At 56.8% G+C, this 23,411-nt stretch overlaps 2 protein-coding genes across 9 annotated transcripts in view; one reads left to right on the top strand and one right to left on the bottom strand.

Moving 5' to 3' along the window:
- Positions 1 to 3,031, top strand: part of SGSM3 (small G protein signaling modulator 3) — a 43,780-nt gene extending 40,749 nt beyond the window's left edge. For 6 of the 7 annotated variants that reach the window (XM_055329473.1, XM_055329471.1, XM_055329470.1 and 3 more), the window contains 10 exons: positions 7 to 162; positions 335 to 389; positions 524 to 573; positions 693 to 845; positions 987 to 1,057; positions 1,166 to 1,214; positions 1,288 to 1,373; positions 2,002 to 2,124; positions 2,224 to 2,284; positions 2,499 to 3,031. In XM_055329473.1, the coding sequence (XP_055185448.1) occupies positions 7 to 162; positions 335 to 389; positions 524 to 573; positions 693 to 845; positions 987 to 1,057; positions 1,166 to 1,214; positions 1,288 to 1,373; positions 2,002 to 2,124; positions 2,224 to 2,284; positions 2,499 to 2,579 (885 nt within the window). In that variant the 3' untranslated portion in view covers positions 2,580 to 3,031. Of the gene's footprint in view, positions 1 to 6; positions 163 to 334; positions 390 to 523; positions 574 to 692; positions 846 to 986; positions 1,058 to 1,165; positions 1,215 to 1,287; positions 1,827 to 2,001; positions 2,125 to 2,223; positions 2,285 to 2,498 lie in introns of those variants that run through there. The other variant, XM_055329476.1, reaches the window with a different exon arrangement.
- Positions 3,032 to 3,163: 132 nt separating this feature from the next.
- MRTFA (myocardin related transcription factor A) overlaps positions 3,164 to 23,411 on the bottom strand; it is a 98,659-nt gene continuing 78,411 nt past the window's right edge. Inside the window, exons 3-13 of one of the 2 annotated variants that reach the window (XM_055329468.1) lie at positions 21,653 to 21,708; positions 19,327 to 19,402; positions 18,276 to 18,437; positions 14,448 to 14,623; positions 13,793 to 13,924; positions 11,840 to 12,093; positions 11,476 to 11,647; positions 9,151 to 10,161; positions 8,191 to 8,343; positions 7,794 to 7,854; positions 3,164 to 4,591 (exon numbers count right to left, since the gene is read on the bottom strand). In XM_055329468.1, coding sequence (XP_055185443.1) covers positions 4,074 to 4,591; positions 7,794 to 7,854; positions 8,191 to 8,343; positions 9,151 to 10,161; positions 11,476 to 11,647; positions 11,840 to 12,093; positions 13,793 to 13,924; positions 14,448 to 14,623; positions 18,276 to 18,437; positions 19,327 to 19,402; positions 21,653 to 21,708 — 2,771 coding nt within the window. In that variant the 3' untranslated portion in view covers positions 3,164 to 4,073. Of the gene's footprint in view, positions 4,592 to 7,793; positions 7,855 to 8,181; positions 8,344 to 9,150; positions 10,162 to 11,475; positions 11,648 to 11,839; positions 12,094 to 13,792; positions 13,925 to 14,447; positions 14,624 to 18,275; positions 18,438 to 19,326; positions 19,403 to 21,652; positions 21,709 to 23,411 lie in introns of both variants that reach the window. The other variant, XM_055329467.1, reaches the window with a different exon arrangement.

Genomic DNA, 23,411 nt, shown 5'->3' with positions numbered 1-23,411 from the left:
GGGCAGGAGCTGACCCCGGACTACAGCATGGAGAGCCACCAGCGGGATCACGAGAACTATGTGGCATGCTCACGCAGCCACCGGCGCCGGGCCAAGGCCCTGCTGGACTTCGAGCGACATGACGATGACGAGCTGGGCTTCCGCAAGAATGACATCATCACAGTAAGTGGGGTGTGGGGAGCCTGGCGGCGGGAGCAGACACCCACCCCCGGGCTGCCAGGGCCCCATTCCTGTCCTACCTGCCCAACCGAGGGTGCAGCTGCATGGCTGCAGGCACGGGGCCTGGGCAACCAAAGCTTTGCTTCCTCCTGCTCTCCGCCGACCAACCGTGCAGATCATCTCTCAGAAGGACGAGCACTGCTGGGTCGGGGAGCTGAACGGTCTGAGAGGTGAGGCCTCCGTCTGAGAAGGGGTGGGCTGGGCAGTGAACCCGGGAGCCCTGGCCACCCTCCCCTGGCCCTCACAGGGTGGGAGGTGTGGGGACACCCCATCTGCTCCTCACAGGGCCCTGCTTCTCCCCCAGGCTGGTTTCCAGCCAAGTTTGTAGAAGTTCTGGATGAACGGAGCAAAGAGGTAAGAGGTGCACAAGGCACAGCTGCCCCTGGAGCTGCCACCGCCTGACCTTGGTGCATGCTGGGTCACCCCCTTATGGGGGTGGCTGGCGCCTCTCAGACCCTGTCCCCCACCATCAGTACTCCATCGCGGGGGACGACGCCGTGACAGAGGGGGTCACAGACCTCGTTCGAGGGACCCTCTGTCCAGCTCTCAAGGCCCTATTTGAGCATGGGCTGAAGAAGCCGTCGCTGCTTGGGGGTGCCTGCCACCCATGGTTGTTTATCGAGGAGGTAAGTCAATGGCTGGACCCACATCCCCCACTGTCCTTTTCCTTGAGCCCTTGGCCCTGTAGAGCTGGCACAGGGGCTCATGGGGAGGCAGCATGCACTCCGTTGGACCCTGTTGTCCCTTACACTCCCCTTGACCCCCAGGCAGCAGGCCGGGAGGTGGAGAGAGACTTTGACTCAGTGTACTCGCGCCTGGTGCTGTGTAAGACGTACAGGTAACGGGCCCCAACCCCCTGCCCCGTGTCGTCCTGGCTGCCCCGTGGGGGCCACAGCCTGAGCCCCCCCAGTACTGGGCAGCATGGCAGCTCTGGTCCCTCCTTTAGGCTGGATGAAGATGGCAAAGTCCTGACCCCAGAGGAGCTGCTCTACCGGGTAAGTGGGGTGGTGGGTGGAGCAGGCCTCCCGGGTCGGCAGCTGGAGCCACCTGACAGCCGGGCCCTCCCAGGCTGTGCAGTCTGTGAACGTGACCCATGATGCTGCACACGCACAGATGGACGTCAAGCTCCGGTCCCTCATCTGTGTGGGGCTCAAGTGAGTATCCCTGCCTGCTGTGGGCCAGCGGCCGTCCCGTCGGATGAGTGCTAGCCTGCGCTGTGGCCCTGCGGGGCGGTGGGTGCCTGTGAGCGGGCCTTCGGGGCCCAGGACCCGGACAGACAAGGCAGCCAGGCTGGCTCCCAGGAGCCTTCCTCCAGCGTTCTGCGGGCTGGCCAGGCGCTCGCGGGTTTCGGGAGGCGCAGACTATAGCAGCAGGCCCGGTGGGGAGGCTCACCGGAACTGGCCACCCTGGCCAGCTAGGGAGGGGGCGCCTGCCTGAAGGGAGCTTGGGTGTCTGTGCAGCCGACCCGGGCCAGCCTGAGTGTGGTTTCTGCATTTGCCACCTGGAGAGGGGACAGCCTCCAGGCTCAGAGCAGGGCTGCGGGCGCCGCTCCTGGGCCAAGCAGCAGAGCTCAGGCCCGGTCTCAAGACACCAAGGGAAGAGCTGGGGAGGGGACTGAGGGGAAGGGGAAGGGGGGCCAGGGGCCTGAGCGTGTCCCAGTGGAGTGGAGCCGGAGCCAGGCCACTGTGCAGAGCTGGCTGAGAGCAAAGGGGCGGTCACCTGAGGCGGTCCCCAAGTGGAGGGAAGGGGCTGGGGTGCCCACCTTTCCCCGCCTGTCCCCAGCGAGCAGGTTTTGCACCTGTGGCTGGAGGTGCTGTGCTCCAGCCTGCCTACCGTGGAAAAGTGGTACCATCCCTGGTCCTTCCTGCGCAGCCCTGGCTGGGTCCAGATCAAGTGCGAGCTCCGGTGAGAACCCTGCCTAGTGGCCTGGGGTGGGGCCGGTGGGGGGGGGGCAGAGCGGACCTGGGAGCCACTGACCGCCTCCCCGTCCCCTCCTCACTCTAGCGTCCTCTGCTGCTTTGCCTTCAGCCTGTCCCAGGACTGGGAACTTCCTGTGAAGAGAGAGGTGGGTGGGTGGGGTTGGTTCTCGGCCCTGCACCCACGTTCCCCGTGAGGGCTGCCTGGGGTGGGGAGGCCAGGTGTCTGTGCTAGCAGGTGGCCCCAGACACTTCCTGGGTGGCTGAGGCGGGGCCTGTGGGGAGCCTGAGTGCTGTATCACATGATACACGAGCCGCACCCCAGGCCATGCTGCCTGCGACAGAGGCTGTCCCTGTGCGCAGGAGGAGAAGAAGCCACTGAAGGAGGGTGTTCAGGACATGCTCGTGAAGCACCACCTCTTCAGCTGGGACATCGATGGGTGATGCTCTGCTCCAGTGGCCCCGCAAGCCCAGGCCTCCCCCACCTGTTGGCTACCAAGCAGCCCCTTCCTCAAGCAAGACGACAGCTTAGTCCTGGCCAGTCTTGGGTCTGCTTGGGGATGGGGTCTGAGGTGGCCCGGGCCCACTCCACACTGTGGGGTCAGGGGGAGAGGTGCTGGAGCTCTGGCCTGCACCACGGCACGGTGAACGGGGATGCCACCTGGAATGCCAGGATGGTCACCAGAGGACAGTGGGTGGCAGGAGCGGGAGGTGGGGCTGAGCCGGTTTCTCCCAGTGCCTAGGGGAGCGCTCTGCCTGGGTCTTCACGGACGCCCCAGGCCCCAATTTGTTTGTACCAACCAAAAATCTCTTGAGGTGGAGAGCCACCTCTGTTCTGTCCGTTTTTGCTCAGGAAGGGGGCTCTTTGGTTTGTCAATAAATCGTGTCCTTGGGAACCTCCAGTCTTCTGTCCAGCCAGGGCATAGAGCTGTATGTCCAAGGTTCTGTGCTTCCTGGAGTGGTCTAGAAAGCCTAGGACCCAGCCATACCACCCGCCTCTTCCACAGTTGAACAAAAAGGAACCAAAGTCAGTGTTTTTGTTTTTATTTTAAAAAGACCACACAGCTTCCCAACCTCTGTCCCAGCACTGGTTTAGTGACTCCATCCCTAATCCCTGTTAAGATAGTGACAGGCCAGAGGGAGGCTGAGCCCCTGGGCAAGAGGCGGCCGTAGCTTAGGAGCTGACAACCCTCCAGTCCCAGGGCCACGGTGGCCGCAGTGAGGCAGCGGGACGGAATGTGGGTGGGTGGCCAGGAAGCACCTCTGCCCTCGTGGCACTAGTATGGAGCAGGACGCAGGTGGGGCACAGGCGGTGGCAGGGTGTCTACATGTCAAACACGCGTGACAGGGCTGAGGTAAGCTGCTCCAACCCCAGGAGCGGTGGTCTCCAGGCCCTTCTGTATTGTGCACAGGACGGGAGGGAGCTCCCATCGGCCTCCCAGCCCCCAAAATAGATGTATACATATGCATGGCGATATAGAATATAGAGCTATATACACCTGTACAGAAACTGTTTGCCACCAGCCACTACATGGTTACGCTAACACGAAGACGCTAAAATGGCAAGGGGCTCCCCTCCCAGGAAGCCTGGGACCCTGGGGTTGGCATCACGGGGAGTGAGGAGGTAGAGGCCCAGCTAGTTCCTTCCCTCACAGGGAAGAGCAGGAAGGAGATTCACCCCAGGCCTCGCCTGCCTGAGCAAACTGCAGCCAGACTGCACCTCTGACCTCGCAAAAGGAGGTCAATAGAACGGCCCTGGCCCCATCCTCTCCGCGGGGAGCCTGAGCCAGGGCGGCGGGCCTGCTCCAGCCTGGGGGGGGGGGGGGGGAAGCAGGGCCCGTGATTGTCAGGACTCGTGACCACAGAGAGGCGAGCTCCTAGGAGTTCCCGAGCTCCCCAGCTTCCAGCCCCTTCAGGCCCGGCTCCGCAGCCCGAGAGCTACAAGCAGGAATCCCAGTGGAGCTGCAAATCATGCCCGTCGAGGAAGTCCGTGGAGAAGAGGCTGGGTGCGGTGGTGCTGAGCGGGGCCAGGCTGAGCACGGGGCCGCCGGACGACAGCTCCAGCCAGTCCATGCTGTCCAGGTGGCCGTCAGCCAGGTCCAGGCCCACACCGCTGGGCTCAGGGGCAAAGTGCAATTCCGAGGTGTCCATGGGTGAGGGGGGGTGGTCCAGGATGGCAGAGCTGCTCAGCATCTGGCTGTGGAGGTCGTCGATGAGGGACAGGGGCTCTGGCCCCTCGTGCCCTCCGGTCAGCAGGGGCAGCCCCGTACTGCTCTCCAGGAAGTCCTCCAGGCGCCCAGGGAGGGCGGGTGAGCCCGAGGGAGGCGGCGCAGCCTGGGGGAGCTCGGCAGAGGGCGGGGACGGCGTGGCCAGCGGTGACCCACAGCTTGCCGTCGAGGAGGGCTTCTCTTTCCCTGGTACGGAGGGTGGTGGCTCCTTGAAATCCGCTGAGATTTCTGGCAAACAAGAAAGTGAGTGGATGTCAGAAACCAGACCTGAATAGGACCTGAGGCCGGCCCCTCTTTACACCACATACAAAAAACTTAACTCCAAATAGGTCAGAGATCTGCACTGGATTCGGTAATTTCTTGATTGTGACACCAGAAACACGGGCAACAGCCAAAAAAATACATTAACTGATATAAAAAAAGTGGTGTGCACAAAAGGACGCCATCAAGTGCAGAGACAACCCACAGGGTGGGAGGGAATAGCACGCACCATGACTACTGGCTCCCATCCAGACTAGAGCCATAACTCAGCCACAAAACCCAACGGGGAAAAGGAGCAAAGGACTCCATTTCTCCAAGAAAAGATCTGCGAATGACCCGTACGGACAGGAGAGGATGCTCCGCTCCCCTCAGTCCTCATTAGGGAAATGCAAGTCAAACCCACAAGGAGACCCCTTCACACCCAGTAAGGCAGCTAGTGGTTTCAGTTTTTTAAAACTGGAAATACGTGTTGGCAAGGACGTAGAGAGACACGAGCCCGTGGGCACGGCTGGTGTGAACACACACAGTGCAGCCGCCTGGAAGACGTGCAGGGGCTCCCAGCAGATGCTAGTGCACCAGTGTTCATGGCACCGTTTGGTACAACAGCCCGGGTGGAAACCGCTCGAGTGTCCCTCGTGGGTGAGCGGTCAGCACGAGGTGCTCCGGCTCTGCAGTGGGAGCTCACGTGGCCGTGACAAGGAAGGAGACTGCCACTTGCTACATGGATGAACCCTGAGGGCGCTGTGCTAGGGAAGCGGGCCGGAGACAGACAGGGACTGTTGGGATTCCACGGACAGGAGTCCCGGGGAGCCGGAGAATTCTGAGCACAGATAAACAGGTTATCTGGGGCTGGGGGATGGGGCGTGGGGTTGGGGAGCGCCTCCCGAACAGGACATAAGGGTCAGTACAGACGGAGACGTTCTAAGAACAGATGGTGGTGATGGCTGCACAACACTGACTGTATTTAATAATACCGAATTCTACATTTAAAAATTAGAATGGCAAATTTTATGTGTATTTAACCACAATAAAAAAATATGCAGAATCCAACCAGGCTTACTCCCTGGCCCTCTTGGGCCTGTCTTCCCTCCCTCTTGCAGCCCATCCCAGCCAGAAACGCAATCACACCAGGTCTCACCAAGCTCGGTCTCCCCAGCTGCCACCACTGGGGACGCTGCAGGCCCTGCCCACCCCATTCAAACGCCTCCTGGGGCCAGTTCTGGCAGGCCGCACCCCCAGCTCCCTTTCTCTGCCATCTTCACTGCTAAGGGCTCAAGGCCTGGCCTGCTCCCCCTCTGCTTCTGGCACAATCTCTTTCCAGGTAGCCTGAGCTTTCCCAGTTTGGGTTCCTGCCTGGACACCAGGAACTGCCCAGGCCCAGGCCCCTCTCCAGGCTCTGGCCAGCCTCTCCCACTGCCTGCCAGCACCACCCAGCCCAGCAGCGTCACAGTGCACCTGTGCTTGTTAGAAATGTGCCTCAGGCCCCATTGCACACTCTGGAGTCCACGGAGCCTCCCTAAGGTTAGAATCTGTGGCCTTGAGGGTAACATTAGCTCTTAAGCTCCTACTTTTTTTTTTTTTTAAAGATTTTATTTATTCATTCCTGAGAGACACAGAGACACACACACACACACACACACACACACACACACACACACACAGAAGCAGGCTCCACGCAGGAGCCCAATGTGGGACTCGATCCTGGGAATCCAGGATCACACCCTGGGCTGAAGGCAGCGCTAAACCGCTGAGCCACCGGGGCTGCCCACTCCTACTCTTTTTTGAGGCAAAACTCATCACTTTATTTCTTAAAATCTTAAAAAAAAAAAAAAATCCCTACACATTAACTGGGATTCAAACTCACAACCCCAGGATTGAAACTCGTATGTTCCATAGACTGAGCCACACAGATGTCTATAAAATTCACCGTTTTAAGTGTACAGATTCAGCGCTGAGCTCTGGCTTAACCGGTACCATGTTGCCAGCCCTCCCCCTACTGCCATCATCACAGCACTGGAGATCTTCCTTCCGCACACTCTGCCTCCCTGGCTGCCGCCGCCAGTGAGCTGCCCCAGCCCCTACGCTGAGCCCTCCTCCCCTCCCCGCACCCTCCCTGCACTCCTCTATCAGTGTGCAAGTGGCTGGCTCTTTGCTCCCTTGGCAGACTCGTGGGCTCCTGCACCCCAGTCCGGCTCACCACTGGCCACCACACTGCTAACCCCGTGACCGCCCAATGACAGCCCTGAATTCCAGGACCTCATGGTCTCTGCCCGCTCTGAGCGTCATCTGCTCGTGCCCCTGGACACACTTCCACTTCATCCTCTCTGCTCACCCGATCTCATGGCTCCGAATGCCATCTAGATGCCAACAACGCCCCTGCTTGGCTGTCTCGGGACAAGCAGCTGCACTGAGGCATCCCCAGCGCGGCTCAGGGCTCCCCCTGGCAGTGTTGGGCACCTCAGGCTGAACCTTTAGTAACACCAGGGCTGCTGCCCTCCTGTCGTCTCGCCAGACATGCCTAGTCCATGGCTCTCTAAAGCACACCCCGGCTCAGCTTCTCCCCCTACTGCGGGCTGGCCCAGGCCCCCTGGGTCTCCACAGCTGCCTCCTGGCTCCTGCCCTTCCAGCTGGAACCACCCTCCGCTCAACTTCATCCAGAGTCTCAGCCCTTCCCCTGCACCCACGAGGCCTCGTGATCTGCCCTGACCTGTAACTTCTCTGACTCCTGAGCCCACACCCCAACTCCAGCACACCTGGCCCCACAGGTGCCCCCCCAGGGAGCTCAACGAGGTCAACCCAAATGCCCCCCTTGCCAGCTTTCTATGGTACTTACTCCTCACACATGGTATAGCTTACTTGTCTACTATTCATCTCCTCACACTAGACTGTGTAAAGGCAAACATCTGTTTTGCTCATCGCTATACTCCAAGCTGGGCGGACAGTGCCCACCATGCAGTGGGTGCTGGGTGAAGCAACCACTGCTGGAGGGCTGCCCTCTGGAGATGGTGTGTGTCTCAACTGTTGCTACATCGCAACTACAAGGCCTGTCGGCCCCTTGGGTGTTCCGTAACGAGACTGAAACCGATGAACAAGCACCCCAGGGTTGAACGCAGCCTATGGAGCAAGGAAGAGCTTGGCTGGAGAGGCAGCTCAGGAATCTTGGCTTTACCTCCACTCTGAATAAGAATGTCAAACAGGTCATCCATCTGCTGGCTGGAGGAACCATTCTCCTGAGGGACAAATACAGAAGGGAAAAAAAAAAAAAAAAAGGGATGAAAATCTAGAACAGGAGGCCTGCAACCTTGCTTCCACCCTTGAATGGGCAGTCAGACCTGCAGAACCCATGGGCCTGGGCACGGGCTCCCAGAGTTCGCTCCAGTCAGGCTGGGCTCTGGCCAGTCTGTCCATAATGCCCCCTCCCCTCCATCCCCGGCCCTGCAAGTCTTCTTCTGCCCCTATCCGCCGGCCGGCTTGGTGGTGGGGGGACATGGTGACAACTGCAGGAACCCGGCCCAGCAGCTGAGGCAGACGCCCACCCTGGCCAGGCCCCAGTCTACCTTCTTCACCTGCTGTCTGGGCTGCTGGCTCACGGCTTCCTCATAGCCAGGCGGCTCCTTCTTCAACAGAGGTGTAGGGGTCCCAAAGAGGGGGTGTGATGGGTGCTCTAGGTCCATCTGGGCTGGTGGGCCAGGGGCTGGAGAACCAGGCTGGGACAAGGGCTGGACAGGAGAACAGGGAGAGAGCCAGTGGTTGGGAGGAGCGAAGCAGCCCCGGGGCCCTGCACAGTCCAGGGGGGCAGGCAGGAGGCGCCCAGGCCAGGACAACCTGCTGCCGCACTGGGTTTTCAGAAGCTTGCATGGAAGCCACTGGGGAAGAAGGGACAGGGGACAGGGGAGGCCCTGCCTGACCTGTGACCCTGCAGAGGGTGGGGAGGCATGAGGCGACTGGCTGCCTGGGTTCGGTACAAGCCACGTGGGACAGGGAGGGGCCCTGGTCTCCCATCCTGAGACACCTGGTTCCTGTCACTGTCCCCTCCTCCACTCCCAAGCTCTGCAGGGCCCAGAGGCCACACAAAGCCTAAAGCAGCCTCACCTGTGGACCAGGCTGGGTGGAGGGTCTAGGCTGTGAGTGTGGCAGCAACAGGGAGCCAAGTGCCAAGGACGGCTGGCGGGGGGGCAGCAGGCCTCTCTGAGGGGTGGAAGGGGCTCAGCCTGGCGGCCCCTGGCCTCTCCCACCCCCAGGGAGCAGAGGCAGGCCTGGGCCCTGGCCTGGACTGGGGGGCTGCTCAGGGCCCTCTGCCCAGCTACAGGGACGGGCAGTCCCCGATGGCTCTACCCTCATGGCTGTGGGGTCCTGGGCAGCTCCCTAATCTTTCCAAGTCTTGTACCTTGCCTTGGTGACAAGGGGATGACAATCCTTCACTTCAGAGGACTGAGTGGAGGTTTAAAGGAAGCAAGCACAACCTGCCTAGCCACGGGGATGCCTGGTAAATGGGCTGTCACCCCCACCCCCCGACACCCAGGTACCTGCTGGGGGCTCCCGCCGGCCAGACCGGAGCTGTCTGAATTCTTATTGGTCACGGTGAGGACAAGGTGGGTCCCTGTGGAGTCAGTGATGAGGGTGGGAGGTGTGACTCCCTTGATGAGGCCGGGACCCTGTGGGCCCAGAAGCAGCTGGGGAGTGGGGGCTGGCTCAGGCTCCGGCAGCACAGCCTCCTGCTTCACCACCACGGCCGGGGGCACCAGGGGACAAGTGTCTGCGTGGTGGGCAGTAGGGGCCCCCAGGCTGGGGCTGAAGGGGTGCCCAGGACCCGGGGGCTGACGGCTTAGCTGGCAGCTGGAGAAGCTGTTCTCCTGCTTTACTGGGGTGCCAAGGGGGGCGGGGGCCGGGGCGGGGGCTGGCTGCTGGGCCCGCTTCTCTTGCTCCAGCTGCAACCTCAGCCATTCCACAAGCTGCTGTTTCTGGCGCAGCATGCGGGTCAGCTCTTCGATTTGCTTGTCCTTCTCTTGCAGCATCTGGTCCTTGTCGCGCCCCTCTAGCTCGGCCCGCACCTCAGGGCTCAGGCAGCAGGACCCGGCCCGGGGGCCCTCCTCCTTTACAAGGATCTGTAGTGGCGAGGCCTGCAGGGTGAGCTGGGTCAGTGGCGAAGTCACCATCTCACCAAAGGTGTCCCCGGGCGTGGAGTTCTCATCGCCCGTGCTGAGCAGTGAACGCTCCGAGGGGGTGGGAGACACGGGGGGCGTGGAGCCCGTGCTGCCAAATTTTACCACCCCGTTACTGGTCACTGTGGCTACCACCACCTCGGTGGGGGCCAGGCCTGCTGCCACCAGGGCAGGCCCCGTGCTTAGCCGGGCAGCCGGGAAGGCGACCACCACCTCACCAGCCTTGGGCAGGATGGAGGGGGCAGCAGGGCCCTTGGGGGCTCCTGGGGCAGGGCTGACTTGTTCTTGATATGCACGCAGACGCTCGATCAGGTCTGTCTTGGTGCCTGAGACGGGCAGCGACCGCAGCTTTAGCTCCTGCTTCAGCTCAGCCACCTGCAAGGGGGCCAAGAGTCAGGGCGGGGGGCAGGGCGGCAAGGAGGGCAGGCGGGGAGGTAGGGAGGATGAGCTCTGCACATTAGGCTTCATCCATCTGGGTCCCACTGGTGCTTCAGATCCACGAGCCCTTGACCCTCCCACAGCCCTGGAGGGTGAGATGTGTGTGCCTGAGCCCGGCCTCCTCCCTGTTCCCATCCTCGCCACACAAGTGACGTGGTTAAAATGCTCCTTACCCCGTCTGGGCATGACATGCCCTCAGCTGTCCCCATCCCCAGCATGGTACCTAGTGTTCAGTTACTTAAATACTTAATTGAATCAACTGGATTTTACAGATGAGAAAACTGAGCTCACAAAAGTAAAATAACTTCAAGATCACCGCTAGTGAGCAGCAGAGTTAGACATTAAATCCAGGTCTGATGGACTCTGAAGCCTGTGCTCAGCTACCCACACAAGGGCTGCATCTTGCTGGGGTCTGATCATGACTCAGGAAGGGCCGGTCTGCTTCTGAGAACAAACTCTCCAGGGAGAGGGAGAATTTGGTCTGTTCCATCTTCTGACTGAAGCAGAAGAAACAGGCCATGCGCCAGACATGATGCACCCTCCAAGGCCCCAGGACACGAACAGGGTCTGTGTCCCAAGCACGGGCCACTCTTTTCCCCAACAGATGCAGCAAATTCGGTGGGGTGTTGACAAAGTGGAAGCAGCTGGGGAGGTGAAGGGGACAGCCCCAGGTCTGGATTCTGACTCTACCAGCAGCCAGGTCTCGCCCCTCTGCCCTCAACACCCCCGCTTGCTCATCCTTTTTTTTTTTTTTTTTTTTTTTTTTTATGAGAGAGAGAGAGAGACAGGCAGAGGGAGAAGCAGGCTCCATGCAGGGATCCTGACATGGGACTCGATCCCAGGACTCCAGGATCACGCCCTGGCCTGAAGGTGGCGCTAAACTGCTGAGCCACCTGGGCTGCCCTCCACTTGCTCATCCTTAAGCAGGGGTGATACTCCCTATTTCTCATGCTGCACAGCAAAGGCTCAAGGGAGAAGTTGAATGAAGGGGCTGGCATACTCCAAGACCATGGAGTTCACCAAATGACCACGATGACGCAGATGTCACAGATAAGCAGGACCAGGCCAGCCTTGGAGCAGGTTCTAGGGGCCTCTGCTGGAGGAGACCAGCGTCTGGAGCTCTGCTCTGCCTTCCACGGCCGTGCATCTTGCTCTCATTGCTTTCCCTACATCCAAACACTAGGCCAGTCCCCATGGGAGGTCAGGTTGGCAGTGGCCCCAGTGCTCCAATGGGAAGGGGCACCCACCCACCTTCATGTCATCCAGGTTGGCAGGCAGGGCTCCTGGCTTGCCAGTCAGTGAGGTGCTGTTCTGACGTGCCAGCCCACTGGGCCCAGGAGCACTTGAGCTGGAGCCACTACTGGGAGCCGAGAGGCTGCGTATCGGGGGGGCCCCACTGCTTCCTGGGGCCTCACCTGATGGCCTGAAAAGAAAAGGTAGACATGAGCACCCTGCCAGTATCACCCTCGGGGCAGAGATGGTGGTGGGGGTGGGGCAGGAGGTTCCAGACCAAAGGGTCCTTAAAGATCTGGGCTTCAGCCACACCAGGCCTGGCATGGGCTGGACAGGGTGCCTGCAGGGGGACGGACAGGGTGGTGCTGAGGCGGGCTCCTACTTTGGCGGAGCGGGCAGGATGGTCTGGTAGTTATAGTGCTGCTGCTGCTGCTGGTTGAGGATCTGGAGCTGGAGGAAGAGCTGCTGCTGCTGCAGGATCTTGGCATAGGAGGAGTCCATGGGAGGTGCCCCCTTGTCCTGCTTTTGGTCCGGGGGGATGTACTGGTGATACTTGAGCTTCTTCACCTTTGGCTTCAGCTCCTTGGCTTTCTTGCTGCGCTGCGACTTCTCACTGGCAGACTTGGGTTGGCTTTGCTGAGGGCACAGGATACACAGGGCGCCATCAGGGGGCAGTGCTGGGCTCCTCAGAAAACCCCGTCCTCCACCCTGCCCAGTTCCACGCTCCCGCTGCTGCTCGCTGGGGACGGACCGCACTCCTCTACAAGTAGCCTCAACATTGCCCACAGGCTGCCGGGGTGGGGGGGTGGGGGGGGGTGGGGGGGCATGGGCTGCGGGGGGCTGTACGCAGCCCCTCTTACTTAAAGGAGTCTCTGGCCTGGAGAGAAAATCAACCAAATGCAGATGTTACCATGACCTCCAGTAAAGAGTGAACACGCCAAAGTAAAAACAGCTGGATGATGGAGCTCACACCCTCCACACCAGCGACTTTACAAAGATCGGGTCATACAGACCCACAGCTCAGTGCACTGGAGGACTGGGGAGCCAGCCCACAACGGCTGAGGCATTACCCGGAAAAGAGGAAGGGTACACGGATATATTTACACTATTCTTTCAAATTTGTAGTTGTCAAAAGGTAGCACCAGTTGTGCTAACCAGGAGCAGATCTGAGGAAGGATTTTTTTGGGAAAAACTTTGAGATCTGTGGCCAACCAGGAACAGACCATAGAAGGGCACTGGGACCCCAGGAGGAGGGGCTCACTGCCTCCCATGGGATGAGGAAGCCACAAAACTTGAAATTTCCTGCCAGCAGCAGGGCCTCAGGGCCTTGCAGAGATGGTGCAAACGGGGAACCCTGGGGGCAGGGAAGCCCCACGGGGAGGTAGCAGCCAGAGGCAGAGCAAGGGAAGGGGAACCTGGAGGGCTCCCAGGCTGTGAGCAGCAGCAGGATGGGGTCCCAGTCAGGGCAGGGTCTGTGTCAGGGGCAGACGGTCAGACAACAGGAGGAGATAGAGGAGCAGCTGGGGCAGGAAGGAAGGGAATCCGCCCAGCAGGTGTAGGGGCACTGGCGAGGAGAGGCGGCAGTGGGCAGTCGGGAGCTGAGTCCCAGAGACCCTGGTGGCAGGAGCTCTGTGGGGCAGGGAGGACAGGGCCCTGGCTCTTGGGCCCTGCACTTAATTAACCTCAGTGCCCCGCACAGCGTCTGCACACGGCAGTCCCCAGTGGGCATCTCACAGGTGGTGAGCCTTGCCCCTCAGACAGGTTAGGTCAGGGCCTGCAGGAGGAGAGTAAAACCTGCCCAAGGGCACCTGGCTGGCTCAGCCTTGGTCTTGGAGTTTTAAGTTCAAGCTCCATGTTGGGTATAGAGATTACTTACAACCTTAAAAAAAGAAAATACCCAAGGTGGCCCCTGTGTGACCTTGGGCCCATCACTTCACTTCTGTTTCCTCACTCATGGAACAGGCTACCATGGCCTCAAGGAGTGTCAGTGGACCGGGGGCTGTGCTGGGTGTGCTTTCAGGGGGGGACGGTGGACCGGGGGCTATGCTGGCTGTGCTTTCAGGGGGGATGGTGGAAGAAGAGCCAGGAAGACTCAGTCCAGACCCTGGCCCGTGGCGCCCCATAAGTGGCAGCTGCGAGCGTGACAGCCAGTGTCCACAGAGAGCACAGGGGGAACTCCCACGTTACCTCAGTGACCTCTGCTGGTCCCTGAGCAGAGGAAGGAGATATGCACCCCACTCCCTGTAGCTGTCCCCCACCAAGAACAAGAACAAAATCACGCAGGGTTCAGAGGGCCTCAGGGCAGGGGAGGGAGGGCAGTCTCTGGGGTCTGTACCTTAATGAGTGTCGGGGTGGGCTTGGCCGGGGGGGCTGTGGTTCCATTGGTGAGGCTGGGAGGCAGAGGAGGCTGCTCTGCCAGGAAAAGTGTTTCTCCAGAATCCGGGCCCAATGGGAGTTGAGACACAACCTGAGAGAGAAGGAGGGGGTGAGGACAGCCTCCCTGTCTGGCTGCCCCAGGAGGTGCAGACACACCAGGTGGAGGTGCATCGCAGCCCCACCCTCCCCAGAGGCCGCTGCGGACACCTCCTCCAACCCCGGCACCATCAGGGGGCAAATGGTGGGCAAAGATGAGGGGGGGTGATAAGAGCAGTCCCCGGGTGCCAGGCAGAGGGAACTGGAATACAGAGACACAAAGGGCAGGAAACAAGCCACTGAACTCAATGCGGGAGAAGTGCCTGGTTCCAAGTGGATGCCGACAGGCCGGGGAGCCCCAGGGATCTCACTGTGAGGCTGAAACGGGCCCGTGGATGACCTCTCCACCCTCCCCACCACTGGGACTCAAGCAGCCAGCTCCGGAGCTGCTAGGGCAACCCCTACCTCCAATCCTCCAGCTTCCCAGTCCCACCTGGCCCATGAGACCCCACTCTGGATAGCTCCAGCAAGTCTGGTGCCCTGGGGGAGTGGGAAAACATCCAGAGGGGTAGGCTCACCTGAGTAGGGGATACAGAGGTGGCACTGGGTAGTGGCTCGCTGACTCGGGCTTCCAAGGGTGATGGCACGGAGCCCTGGGATTCATGGCTAGCAGGCTGCTCAGGGGATAAGGCATCACTGCTGTCCTCATCGAAGGAAGAGCTGTCTGCTACTTTCGGATAATTCACCTGGCCCACTGAAAGTCAAAGCCGGTGTGAGACTCTGCCTCCAAGCCCCCACAAATGGGAAGAGGTGCTGTGCTCCCCAGCCTAGGGCTGTGCCAGCAGGTGCCTGCCCCCCCCCCCACCCCAGTGAGGTGAGAAAGACCGGCTGCTGACCTCCAAAAGAGCTCCAGGAAAAATCATCACGACCCCAAGACAACGGCAGGAAGAGCACAGCTACTACGTTGTCAGAGCGCCCTCTTGCCTGTGACTCTACACCATGTCCAATACTGAGACTCAAGTTCCACTCCCTCCCTGCAGCCTGCAGCCTCCTCCATCTCATCTGGATGTTTCTCTGCTGTTAAAGGCACTTCATGTCCATCCTGTGGTAGCAAAAAACTCTCCTCTTCCCCCAGAGGCTTTGTGGAGCCTGCAATGAAGGCTCAAAGGGACCAACAGCCCAAGAATGCGGCTCCTCCCCTGGGCTGCCTTGACCCTCTGAAGGCAGTGTCAGGCTCAGGGCCTCTGGAAAAGGTGCGCCTGCTCGGACAGGTGAACAGGATTACTGGAAGTATGGTGATTTTCCTTTTAGCGGCCTGCGACCCCCAGAGACCCAAGACCTGGCAGCATCAGCCCCTCAAAGAAAATCCATCCTGCCTGCTCCAAGTGGCCTGCCCAGCCACATGGCCAGGACCCTGGAGGCCTGAGCACTTGCGCTCCCAGGGCTGCTGGGGCCAGGCTGGGAGGGAGGAGCAGGAGGGGCACAGCCCTAGGGTGCAAATCCCAGGACACAAAGGGAAGCAAAGACAAGTAGGAGATTTCAAAAAAATTCACATCACAACCACCTGCCCTGCACTGCTAGGGGAAGAGGTTCTGCCCTGGTCTGCTGGTCTCACGGGAGGAACCCAGGCAGGGGTCACAGCACAGCGGTGAGCTGTGGGGCGAGCTTGGGGGAATTTGCTGTGCTGGGAAGACCTCGGATAGGGAACAAGAACAAACTAGGAACCCTCTCAGCAGACTCTTCCTCTCCAAGGCCACGACCTGAGGCTCTCTCTCCTCCCCTGGGGCCAGGGAAGGACATACCTGAGCTTGAACCTCTGCCAGCCAGCAGTGCTGATGGGGCCAGTAATGCCCATGGCTGGGCTGGCTCCTGTCCCCCAGCAGGGCTGGCTCATACACTGCCTCTCATCTGTTCTGGCAGTGGCCATGCATGTGGCGCATGCGAGACATGGAGCTCGATTACTGCTGGGTACTTCGGGCCACGGACACATCTAGATTTCTCCCAGCATCTCTTCCTCCCAGCAAGACGTGCCATGGAAGGCAGTCACAAGGCACCTGGCACAGGACAGTGGAATCCATGATGGAGGAGCTCTGGATCCACCCGAGAGGGCTGTCCAACCGGAGCAAGTGGCTAGCCACACTAGAGAAGCCCAAGACCAGGGTGGGCCAGGGTCCCTGCAGAGTCCACTTCTCTCCCCATTGCGGCCAGGTTCAGGCCAGGTGCAGGCTGTGGAGAGACAGGGTCCCTGCTCTCTAATTTTGGTCCAGTCACCTCTGCTCGAGGGAAACACAGACTCTGAGGAGACGCTCAGGGAAGACTTCTTGGAGCACAGATCTTGACATGAATCTTACAGATCAACTTAGGGTGGCCTGGAGGAGGGGGCTGTGTGTGAGCACAGAGGTGGCAGTGGTGTGCTGAGTGGCCGTGGGGAAGTCAGCGGGAAGTCAGCCTATGTAAGGCCCATCTTTATCAGGGCTCAGGACCACCTCGTCTCCCTCCCCTTACTCCCCACACCCAGGGTCAACTCCTTCTCTTCCTCCTCCTCAGAGTTGGCCTGAGTCTCTCCCCATGCCATCCTCCCATCTCCTCCTCTCCTTCCTCTCAGCCACAGACCTGCATTTCTCACAGTCCACTACCTCCCTCTCTCTTCTCCACTCACTTCTTGAACAAATGGCCTGCACTTGCTGTCAATACTTCCTTCCCACCTACTCGTTCCCCAACCCACATGATCTGGCTTTTGCTGGCAAGTGCTCCTTTCTCCCAGGTCACTAATGGTCATTACCTGCTTACCAAACTAGGCTTCTCCCTGTCCTCAAACAAGCTTTGCTCTGCCACACCTCCAAGCCACTGCCCAAGTGGTCCCCTCTGCCTGGAATGTTCTTGGGGAAGCAGACAGCATGACACATTTGGGGACCACCTTTGTCAAATGGGGAAGGTACAGAAGGACATGTCCTTCTCACTGTACAGCACTGGCATCTGATCAGGAGCCAGACTCAGAAATTGCCTGTTCATAGTCAGTCTTCTCTCATTCTTCAGTCATTCCTTGGGGGACAGTGTCATATTTTGTTCATCTTTGTAAGCTGCAGGACTTCACAAAGGGCCTAGCACAAGACTGACTCTTGCATTTTGGCTGGCAGGAGAGTCCAGAACTGTCCCTGGCCTAAACATAGGCCTGAAATCAGGGGCTGCTGTGGAACCTGGTGAGGATGGGGCCGCAGAACACTGAGCTGAGCGGGGCTGAATGCCAGGGCAGAATAGTGAACTAAGGGCTGCTGGCACCAAACGGCAAAGGGGCTGTTAAGAGCACGCTGGCTGCCTCTTATGCTGTCAAACCACTGTCCATAGCGCAGAGGCCTTGGAAAGCCAAAGTCTCCTGGACCCAGGCCTCAGGCCCAACTTGGCCTGCTCTGAGTCCGTGGTTCGCCCTGGTGACCGGCCCAGAAGATCTAACTCCTTCTAATAGAGGGAGCAGTTGAGCCTCCTCCCCCTGATGGAATGGCTATCTTCCAGGGGCAGGAAGGCACAGCCTTGTACGGAACCAGGTCTTAGGCCCACTGTAGCCAAGAAGACACGTCCTCTTGCTGCCAATTACCAAAGTCTAAAGGAATCATGTCCAAACACCTGCCCATGGAACACAAGGTCCTGGCACATCCAGGACTCTCCCCACCTCCAACCTCCTGTCCCAACATCCCCTCTTCTAGCTCCACGCCCAGGCTGCTGTTCTCTCCCTCCAGGAGCCTGCAGTGCCTATCTCCCCATGAGTACTTTAATTCTTACTCCTCCTGCAGCCCCAACATAATCTCTCTCAACAACACCCCCCATCAGGACTGGGCTGGGGACCCTCCTCCATGTGCCCAGAGCAGCTGGTGCTCCCTCTGGCACAATTTTTGCCTTTGCCTTGCTGCTGTTTACCTGCCTGTATCTGTTCCGAGGTGTGAGCTCGATAAGGGCGAGGGGCTTGCTCTGCTTTGTAGGGCTATGGTCCTAGCACCTAGCACACCTCTGACCGATCAATATTTGTTAAGTGAAGTATCTGTGCAAAGTGCCAGGCTCCAAGAAGAGATTTCACTAATAAACAGTATGGAAGAGACTTCTAATTCTTGGCACCTCGATAGGTTCACATACACTAATCCCAACATCTCGCTACCCTGTGAGAGAGGAACAAGCCTCTGAGTGTACAGAGGAGACAGTGGACAGAGGCCCTTCTGTTATATAGTCAGTTATTCTGGCATGATCCCAGAGGCCACTGGCACGGTCCCAAGCTAACACAACCTGTTTCTCGGGCTCTCACCCTCTGCACCTCAGTTCCCCAAGTCAAAGCAGGAAGTTAAGCAGCAAGAAGACCAGAGACCCTTCCTTCTGCATTTGGCCTGCTGTGGCCACACAGGGTGCCTGGCCCTCCTCACCAATGATGGCTTCTTTCAAGCTGGACTCCACAGGTAGAATGTTCTTCTCAACCAGCTCCATGGGGCCTGGCCTCTGTGCAATCTTCTCATTGAGGTCATCGGCCAATCTGGCTCTCTTCAGCTTCAGCTGCTTGGCCTGGAGGGAAGGCTCGGCCGAGGTCTCTGCCCGTGGGAGAGAATGGAGTGCAGGAGGATGTAGGAATGGACTTGGCTCTACCCTGGGAACTAAAGTGCAGCTCTCCTTCCCTCTGAGGGAAGCTATCAGGATGCAGAGAGTGTCCCAGGCAGAGAAGAGTGGCCCAGCCTTAAGTTCTACAGGACATAAGAAGGAGCCCCTGACTGCAGAGTGTGGGCCCGCTGAACAAAGGTCACCAAACACAGGGGGCTACAGAGTGGAAAGTGTAGTAGACAATGGAGTATGCCCTGCCCTCCCTCAAGCTTTCTGGGTTATGAAGGCAATTCAGCCCCTGCTCTGGGTCTCGGTGTCTCTGTCTACATGATGCGGGGCTCAGACTGAGGAAGTTCTCTTCCTGGCTCAAAGGTGACTCAAAACTAAAAACAACAACAAAATGTGGAGAGATTCACACTGCTTTCAGCAGCCAAAACCATCCCTTCGGTAGAATGTGGACAGAAGGGTGTGCGGGGGTCAGGGGGAGCACACCTATGATGAGCTTACTTGTGTGTCACAGGTGCTCACGTGAATGCTGAATGAATATGGGAATGAACAGTGAACGAAAACAGAAAATATAACTGCACTTTTAGAAAATTCTGGAAAAAGAACTTTCATACCAAGGGATGACAAGATCTGGGGCCACCACATGGCCAGAGGAGAAGAGGACAAGCCAACCCAAGAGAATGGGGTTGTGCTGCTTTGGGAATTCCCAGAACCAAGGTGGCTATCACAGGGCTGCTGTTTTGCTGTGCTAAGGCTTGACTTACCCACTGTCAACAGAAATGGGAGTGATAAGAAAAGAGGGAAGAAGAAATGTGGGTGATGCACAGTGGAAACAGTGAGGGCAAGGGGAGGAACCATTTCCAAACTATAACACACCTTCCAAAATATGCATCCTGACCAGTTCCGATCTCTCCGGCCGGGAACGAATCTTCCGTTTCAGATAGTCCTCTGTCTACAGAAAAAAACACACCAAGAGGATCTCAAATCCAGGACACAAGTTATGGAATCTTTGTAGCCCCCACCCCGACATCTCAGCCTGGAGCCTGCAGGGTTCTGAGGCTAGTGGAGGTCTGGGGGGCTGCATCTACTTCCAATGCACCTGCCTAGGGCAACCCCCTGACCATCAGTCAAGATTATTTGTCTCTCTGAGGCTGAACTACTAATATATTTCTTAAAAGTCTATTACTTGTACTATCATAAAAGTAATACATGTTCATCAAAGAAAACTTAGAAAAATCACAAAGTAAAATAATAATAAAAAATTTTAATTACTCACTGTATTTTGGGATATTTATTTCTAATCATTCTTCCACACAGAAGAGTCTAATTTTGCAGAGTTGTAATCATAGTGAATATAATTTTATATCTTGTTCAAAAACTGGAGCACTGTATGATCTCATGAGCATTTTCCATTCAGTATGAATGGCTGCCAAGAGGAATACTAATTCTGATACATGGTGTCATAGCTGTAGTTCCTTCAGGTCCAATGCCCTCGTTTCTGCATTTCTGAGACTCTAGGTGAACTAAACCACTCACTTACCAGTTTCAACGCCAGCCCCCTGCCTGGCTCTTGTCTTATAAATGCCCAGGTGGCCCCAGAGTCTGTGCTCTTAACCCATGCACCAGAACTTTTCAAACAACAGGTTGAGACCATTGGTAGGTCAAAACCAGCACAGGACAGGATAGGACAAGGAAGACCAGAGTAGAGTAGAAAACTCTAGAAGAAAACTCTAGTAGAAAAAACCAGAGCACACCGCATGTGGGAAAGGAAAGCCCCGGTGCTCGCCAACTGCCTCGGTGCTGACTGGGTAGCTCTGCACCAGCCCTGGGGTAGCACGGAGCTCTCCAAGAGACAGCTCTATCACTCTGCCCCAACTACAGAGGGCAAGGGTCCTGCCGTGGCTGCTGTAGAAGATGGTAGAACAGGTGTGTCAGACACCACAAGACTTCATGGGCAACAGAGCAAAACATATTTTCTAAGCCACCTGCCATTCTGAACGGTGGTGAAGGACAAGCTAGAATGCAGTGCTACTTAAGGAAATACAACCAAGGTCTGTGTCCTAGCTTTGCCACTTACTAGCTGGACATCTTAATTAATCTCTCTTGGCTGCATCTAAGAAATGAAGAGAAGAACACCTATCTCACAAAAGTTGAGGTGAGGATAAACAAGATAATGTCACTCTGCATATGGAAGTACTAGTAACCACAGTTCTAATTAGCTCCAATTAGCTCCTTGCCTACTTGAGAAGCAGTGCAGGTAATAGTACCAAGTCTTACAACTGGGTTGGGCTCCCGGGCAACACCACCCCTGCCCCGTTGTCTTCCCCACTCTTCCCAGGAACTACAACAGCGTACTTTGTTACTGCTTTGGGTTCTGGTGTCCATGATCTCATTCTTCCCACTCACTCTAAGAATTGATCATAATTTTCCTTAGAAATTTTTTAAAAATAAAATAAGAGGTAAGAAAGTCTTAGAGGTAAATATTTCAGTCTCTGAAAGAGCTGTGTGTGTCTTAAGGAGCCCCGCCCTATATGGTCCTCCACTGGGGAGGTTCCCTTTCCTTGTCTTTTATGTGAAAGAAAAAAGTAAAGGGGGCGGAGGGGAAGCACGTTCTGGAGACTTCCGCATATCTGCCCACACTGGGCAGAATATCCCCCTGAGGCCCCTGAGGGAACTGAAACCAAGGGGGGACGAGGCAGCAGGCCAGGTGCTGTAGCACGAACTGGGGGCCCAGCTTCTGCATCCATAGCCTCAAGTGGACACTGGCCACTCACGGCACATGGAGACTGGTGAGGCTTCCTGCCCCTCGGAATGCTCATCCTGGAGAAACCTGGGCAGTGCAGCCATGGACTTGGAAAACCAGCCCTCAGCAAGCTTTGACACCATGGCTGGTGTCTGTGTCCTAACACCTACCAAAGGTTAAATGGAATCAAAGATGAGAAAATACCAGCGATCTCCAAAGCAACAGAGGAGAGGACTGCTGATCATCACATACTCTTAAATGCAGTAAAGGAGAAACTTTGATCACATTTCACATCATGCTGCAAGACGGCTAGGGTAGGGACAGAACAGAAAAAGGCAGCGCTTTGTTTCTGGAACCGTGGTGTGGGTTGGCCCCAGGGCTAGCCCCTTCCACTACCCTGGAAGGAATACACCAGCAATACACTGGGCTCTGAAGGCCCTCAGGGAAGAAAAGCCTTACCCTGGCCCGCTCCAAGCTCCTTCTCTGTTCATGAAATGCAGCTGGACTTTTCAAAGCTGTTGGGAAAAAAAAAAAAAAATCACAAAAGAATTACTTTTATGAAGCATCATGTGTACAACTACAATTTACAGTGGAGAAGGCATTTTTATTCAAGTTAATTTTAGCAATATTAATCAGTGGAAGTGAAGAACACGGCACCTGAGTAAGCATGTATCTTTATGGTTCAGCTATCCCATTAAAATAGTTTTGGTTACTTTTTTCCTAATGTGAACAGTCACTGTCTAAACTTGGCTCTATAAACTGCACAAACAATAGAATTTTTAAAAAAGATTTTATTTATTCATTTGAGAGACAGAGACAGAGATAGAGCAAGAGAGGGCATGAGCAGGGAGGAGTGGGAGCCCAAAGCGGGGCTCAGTCCCAGGACCCCAGGATCATCACTGAAGGCAGACGCCTAACCTACTAAGCCACTGGAATGGAATGTAACTTAAAGATATATGTCTGCATAGGCGCCATTTCCTTCTTCACTTGAGCTGATATAGCACTGCTAAAACCACCTTGAATTTCATCTCTGAGGACTAAAAGAACTTCATGGTGACCGTATGGCTGGCCGGGGCACACCACCAGCAGCTGACAGAAGGGCTCATTGCCGCCCCTGAAATCCACTACACAGACCACAGATCTCCACTCAGCAGATGACCAAACCAGAACCAAATCTCCTCAAATGTGGCACAATGAAGACAGTTTTTTGTCAAACACTTGTCTATAAAGACAAAGGAGGAGTTGGGAAACCATGAGGGTAAGAGGGGGAAAGGCCTGACTCCCATCAAGTAAGGAACAACAGCAATAAGAGAAATTTACAAGACAAGGTCAGTTTCACTTCTGCTGCCCTGAATTTCAGAACAGCTGTGAAACTGTGTGTGGAGATAACTTTTGCTAGGCTGCTGGCTGTGGTAGGAGCACAGGGCAGAAGCTAAAAGTAGCAAGAGCACAGATATGACCCTATCCTGCCTGGGCTTTTTTGCTTCCTCCCCCCATCCCGCTCCTGGGGGCTGGGCCTCAGCAACAACAGTCCCAGAAGAAAGATCTAAATGTCCCAGCAGTACTTATTTTAAAAACAAACATTTCATAAAAATGGATCATTTAAAAAGATCCTTTGAGAGCCCACCCCATCTTCTAACAGCAGGGGGAGCCCTAGATTTAACAAATAATCTCTAAGAAGAACCAGCACAGCCTTCCTCCCCATCTACCAGAGCAATCCCGGCACTGTGCAGGCTAGCCCAGCTCTCAGCTGGGGAGGTCTCGGGCAATTTAGTGGTAAGTGGACAGCTCCTGCATCGCCTCTCTTGGGTAAAGCTGGTTCAACTCCAGAACCAGTCTCCCAAAGCCCTGATATCCCAGAATCTGGGAATACACGGCTGTGATGGATCACTCGGAGAGTTTATCACACGGATGAGACAGTGAATACAAAGAATCAAAGCAAAAACTCACAGTGTCTGCCCCACCCCCCGCCCAGCTTCCTTTCTGCCTCACTCCTAGGCCTAGCACTCACCACCAGCAGACGGTTTTCAACTGGCTGTCAGCCTCCCACCATTAGGACATGCTCCAGCAGGGCATGACTTTCCTTTGTTTCCGAGCATCCCTACTGCCTACAGTACCCAGCACGTAATTCATTCAATGAATCAATGAATATTCTGTAAGAAATGGACACACAAGGTGTACACTAGTGACAGGAAAGTGGAGGGTTCTGTGGTAGAAC

This window comes from Nyctereutes procyonoides, unplaced genomic scaffold (assembly GCF_905146905.1).
Source record: "Nyctereutes procyonoides isolate TBG_1078 unplaced genomic scaffold, NYPRO_anot_genome, whole genome shotgun sequence".
NCBI lineage: Eukaryota > Metazoa > Chordata > Mammalia > Carnivora > Canidae > Nyctereutes > Nyctereutes procyonoides.
This window is presented reverse-complemented; position numbering and strand designations above follow the sequence as displayed.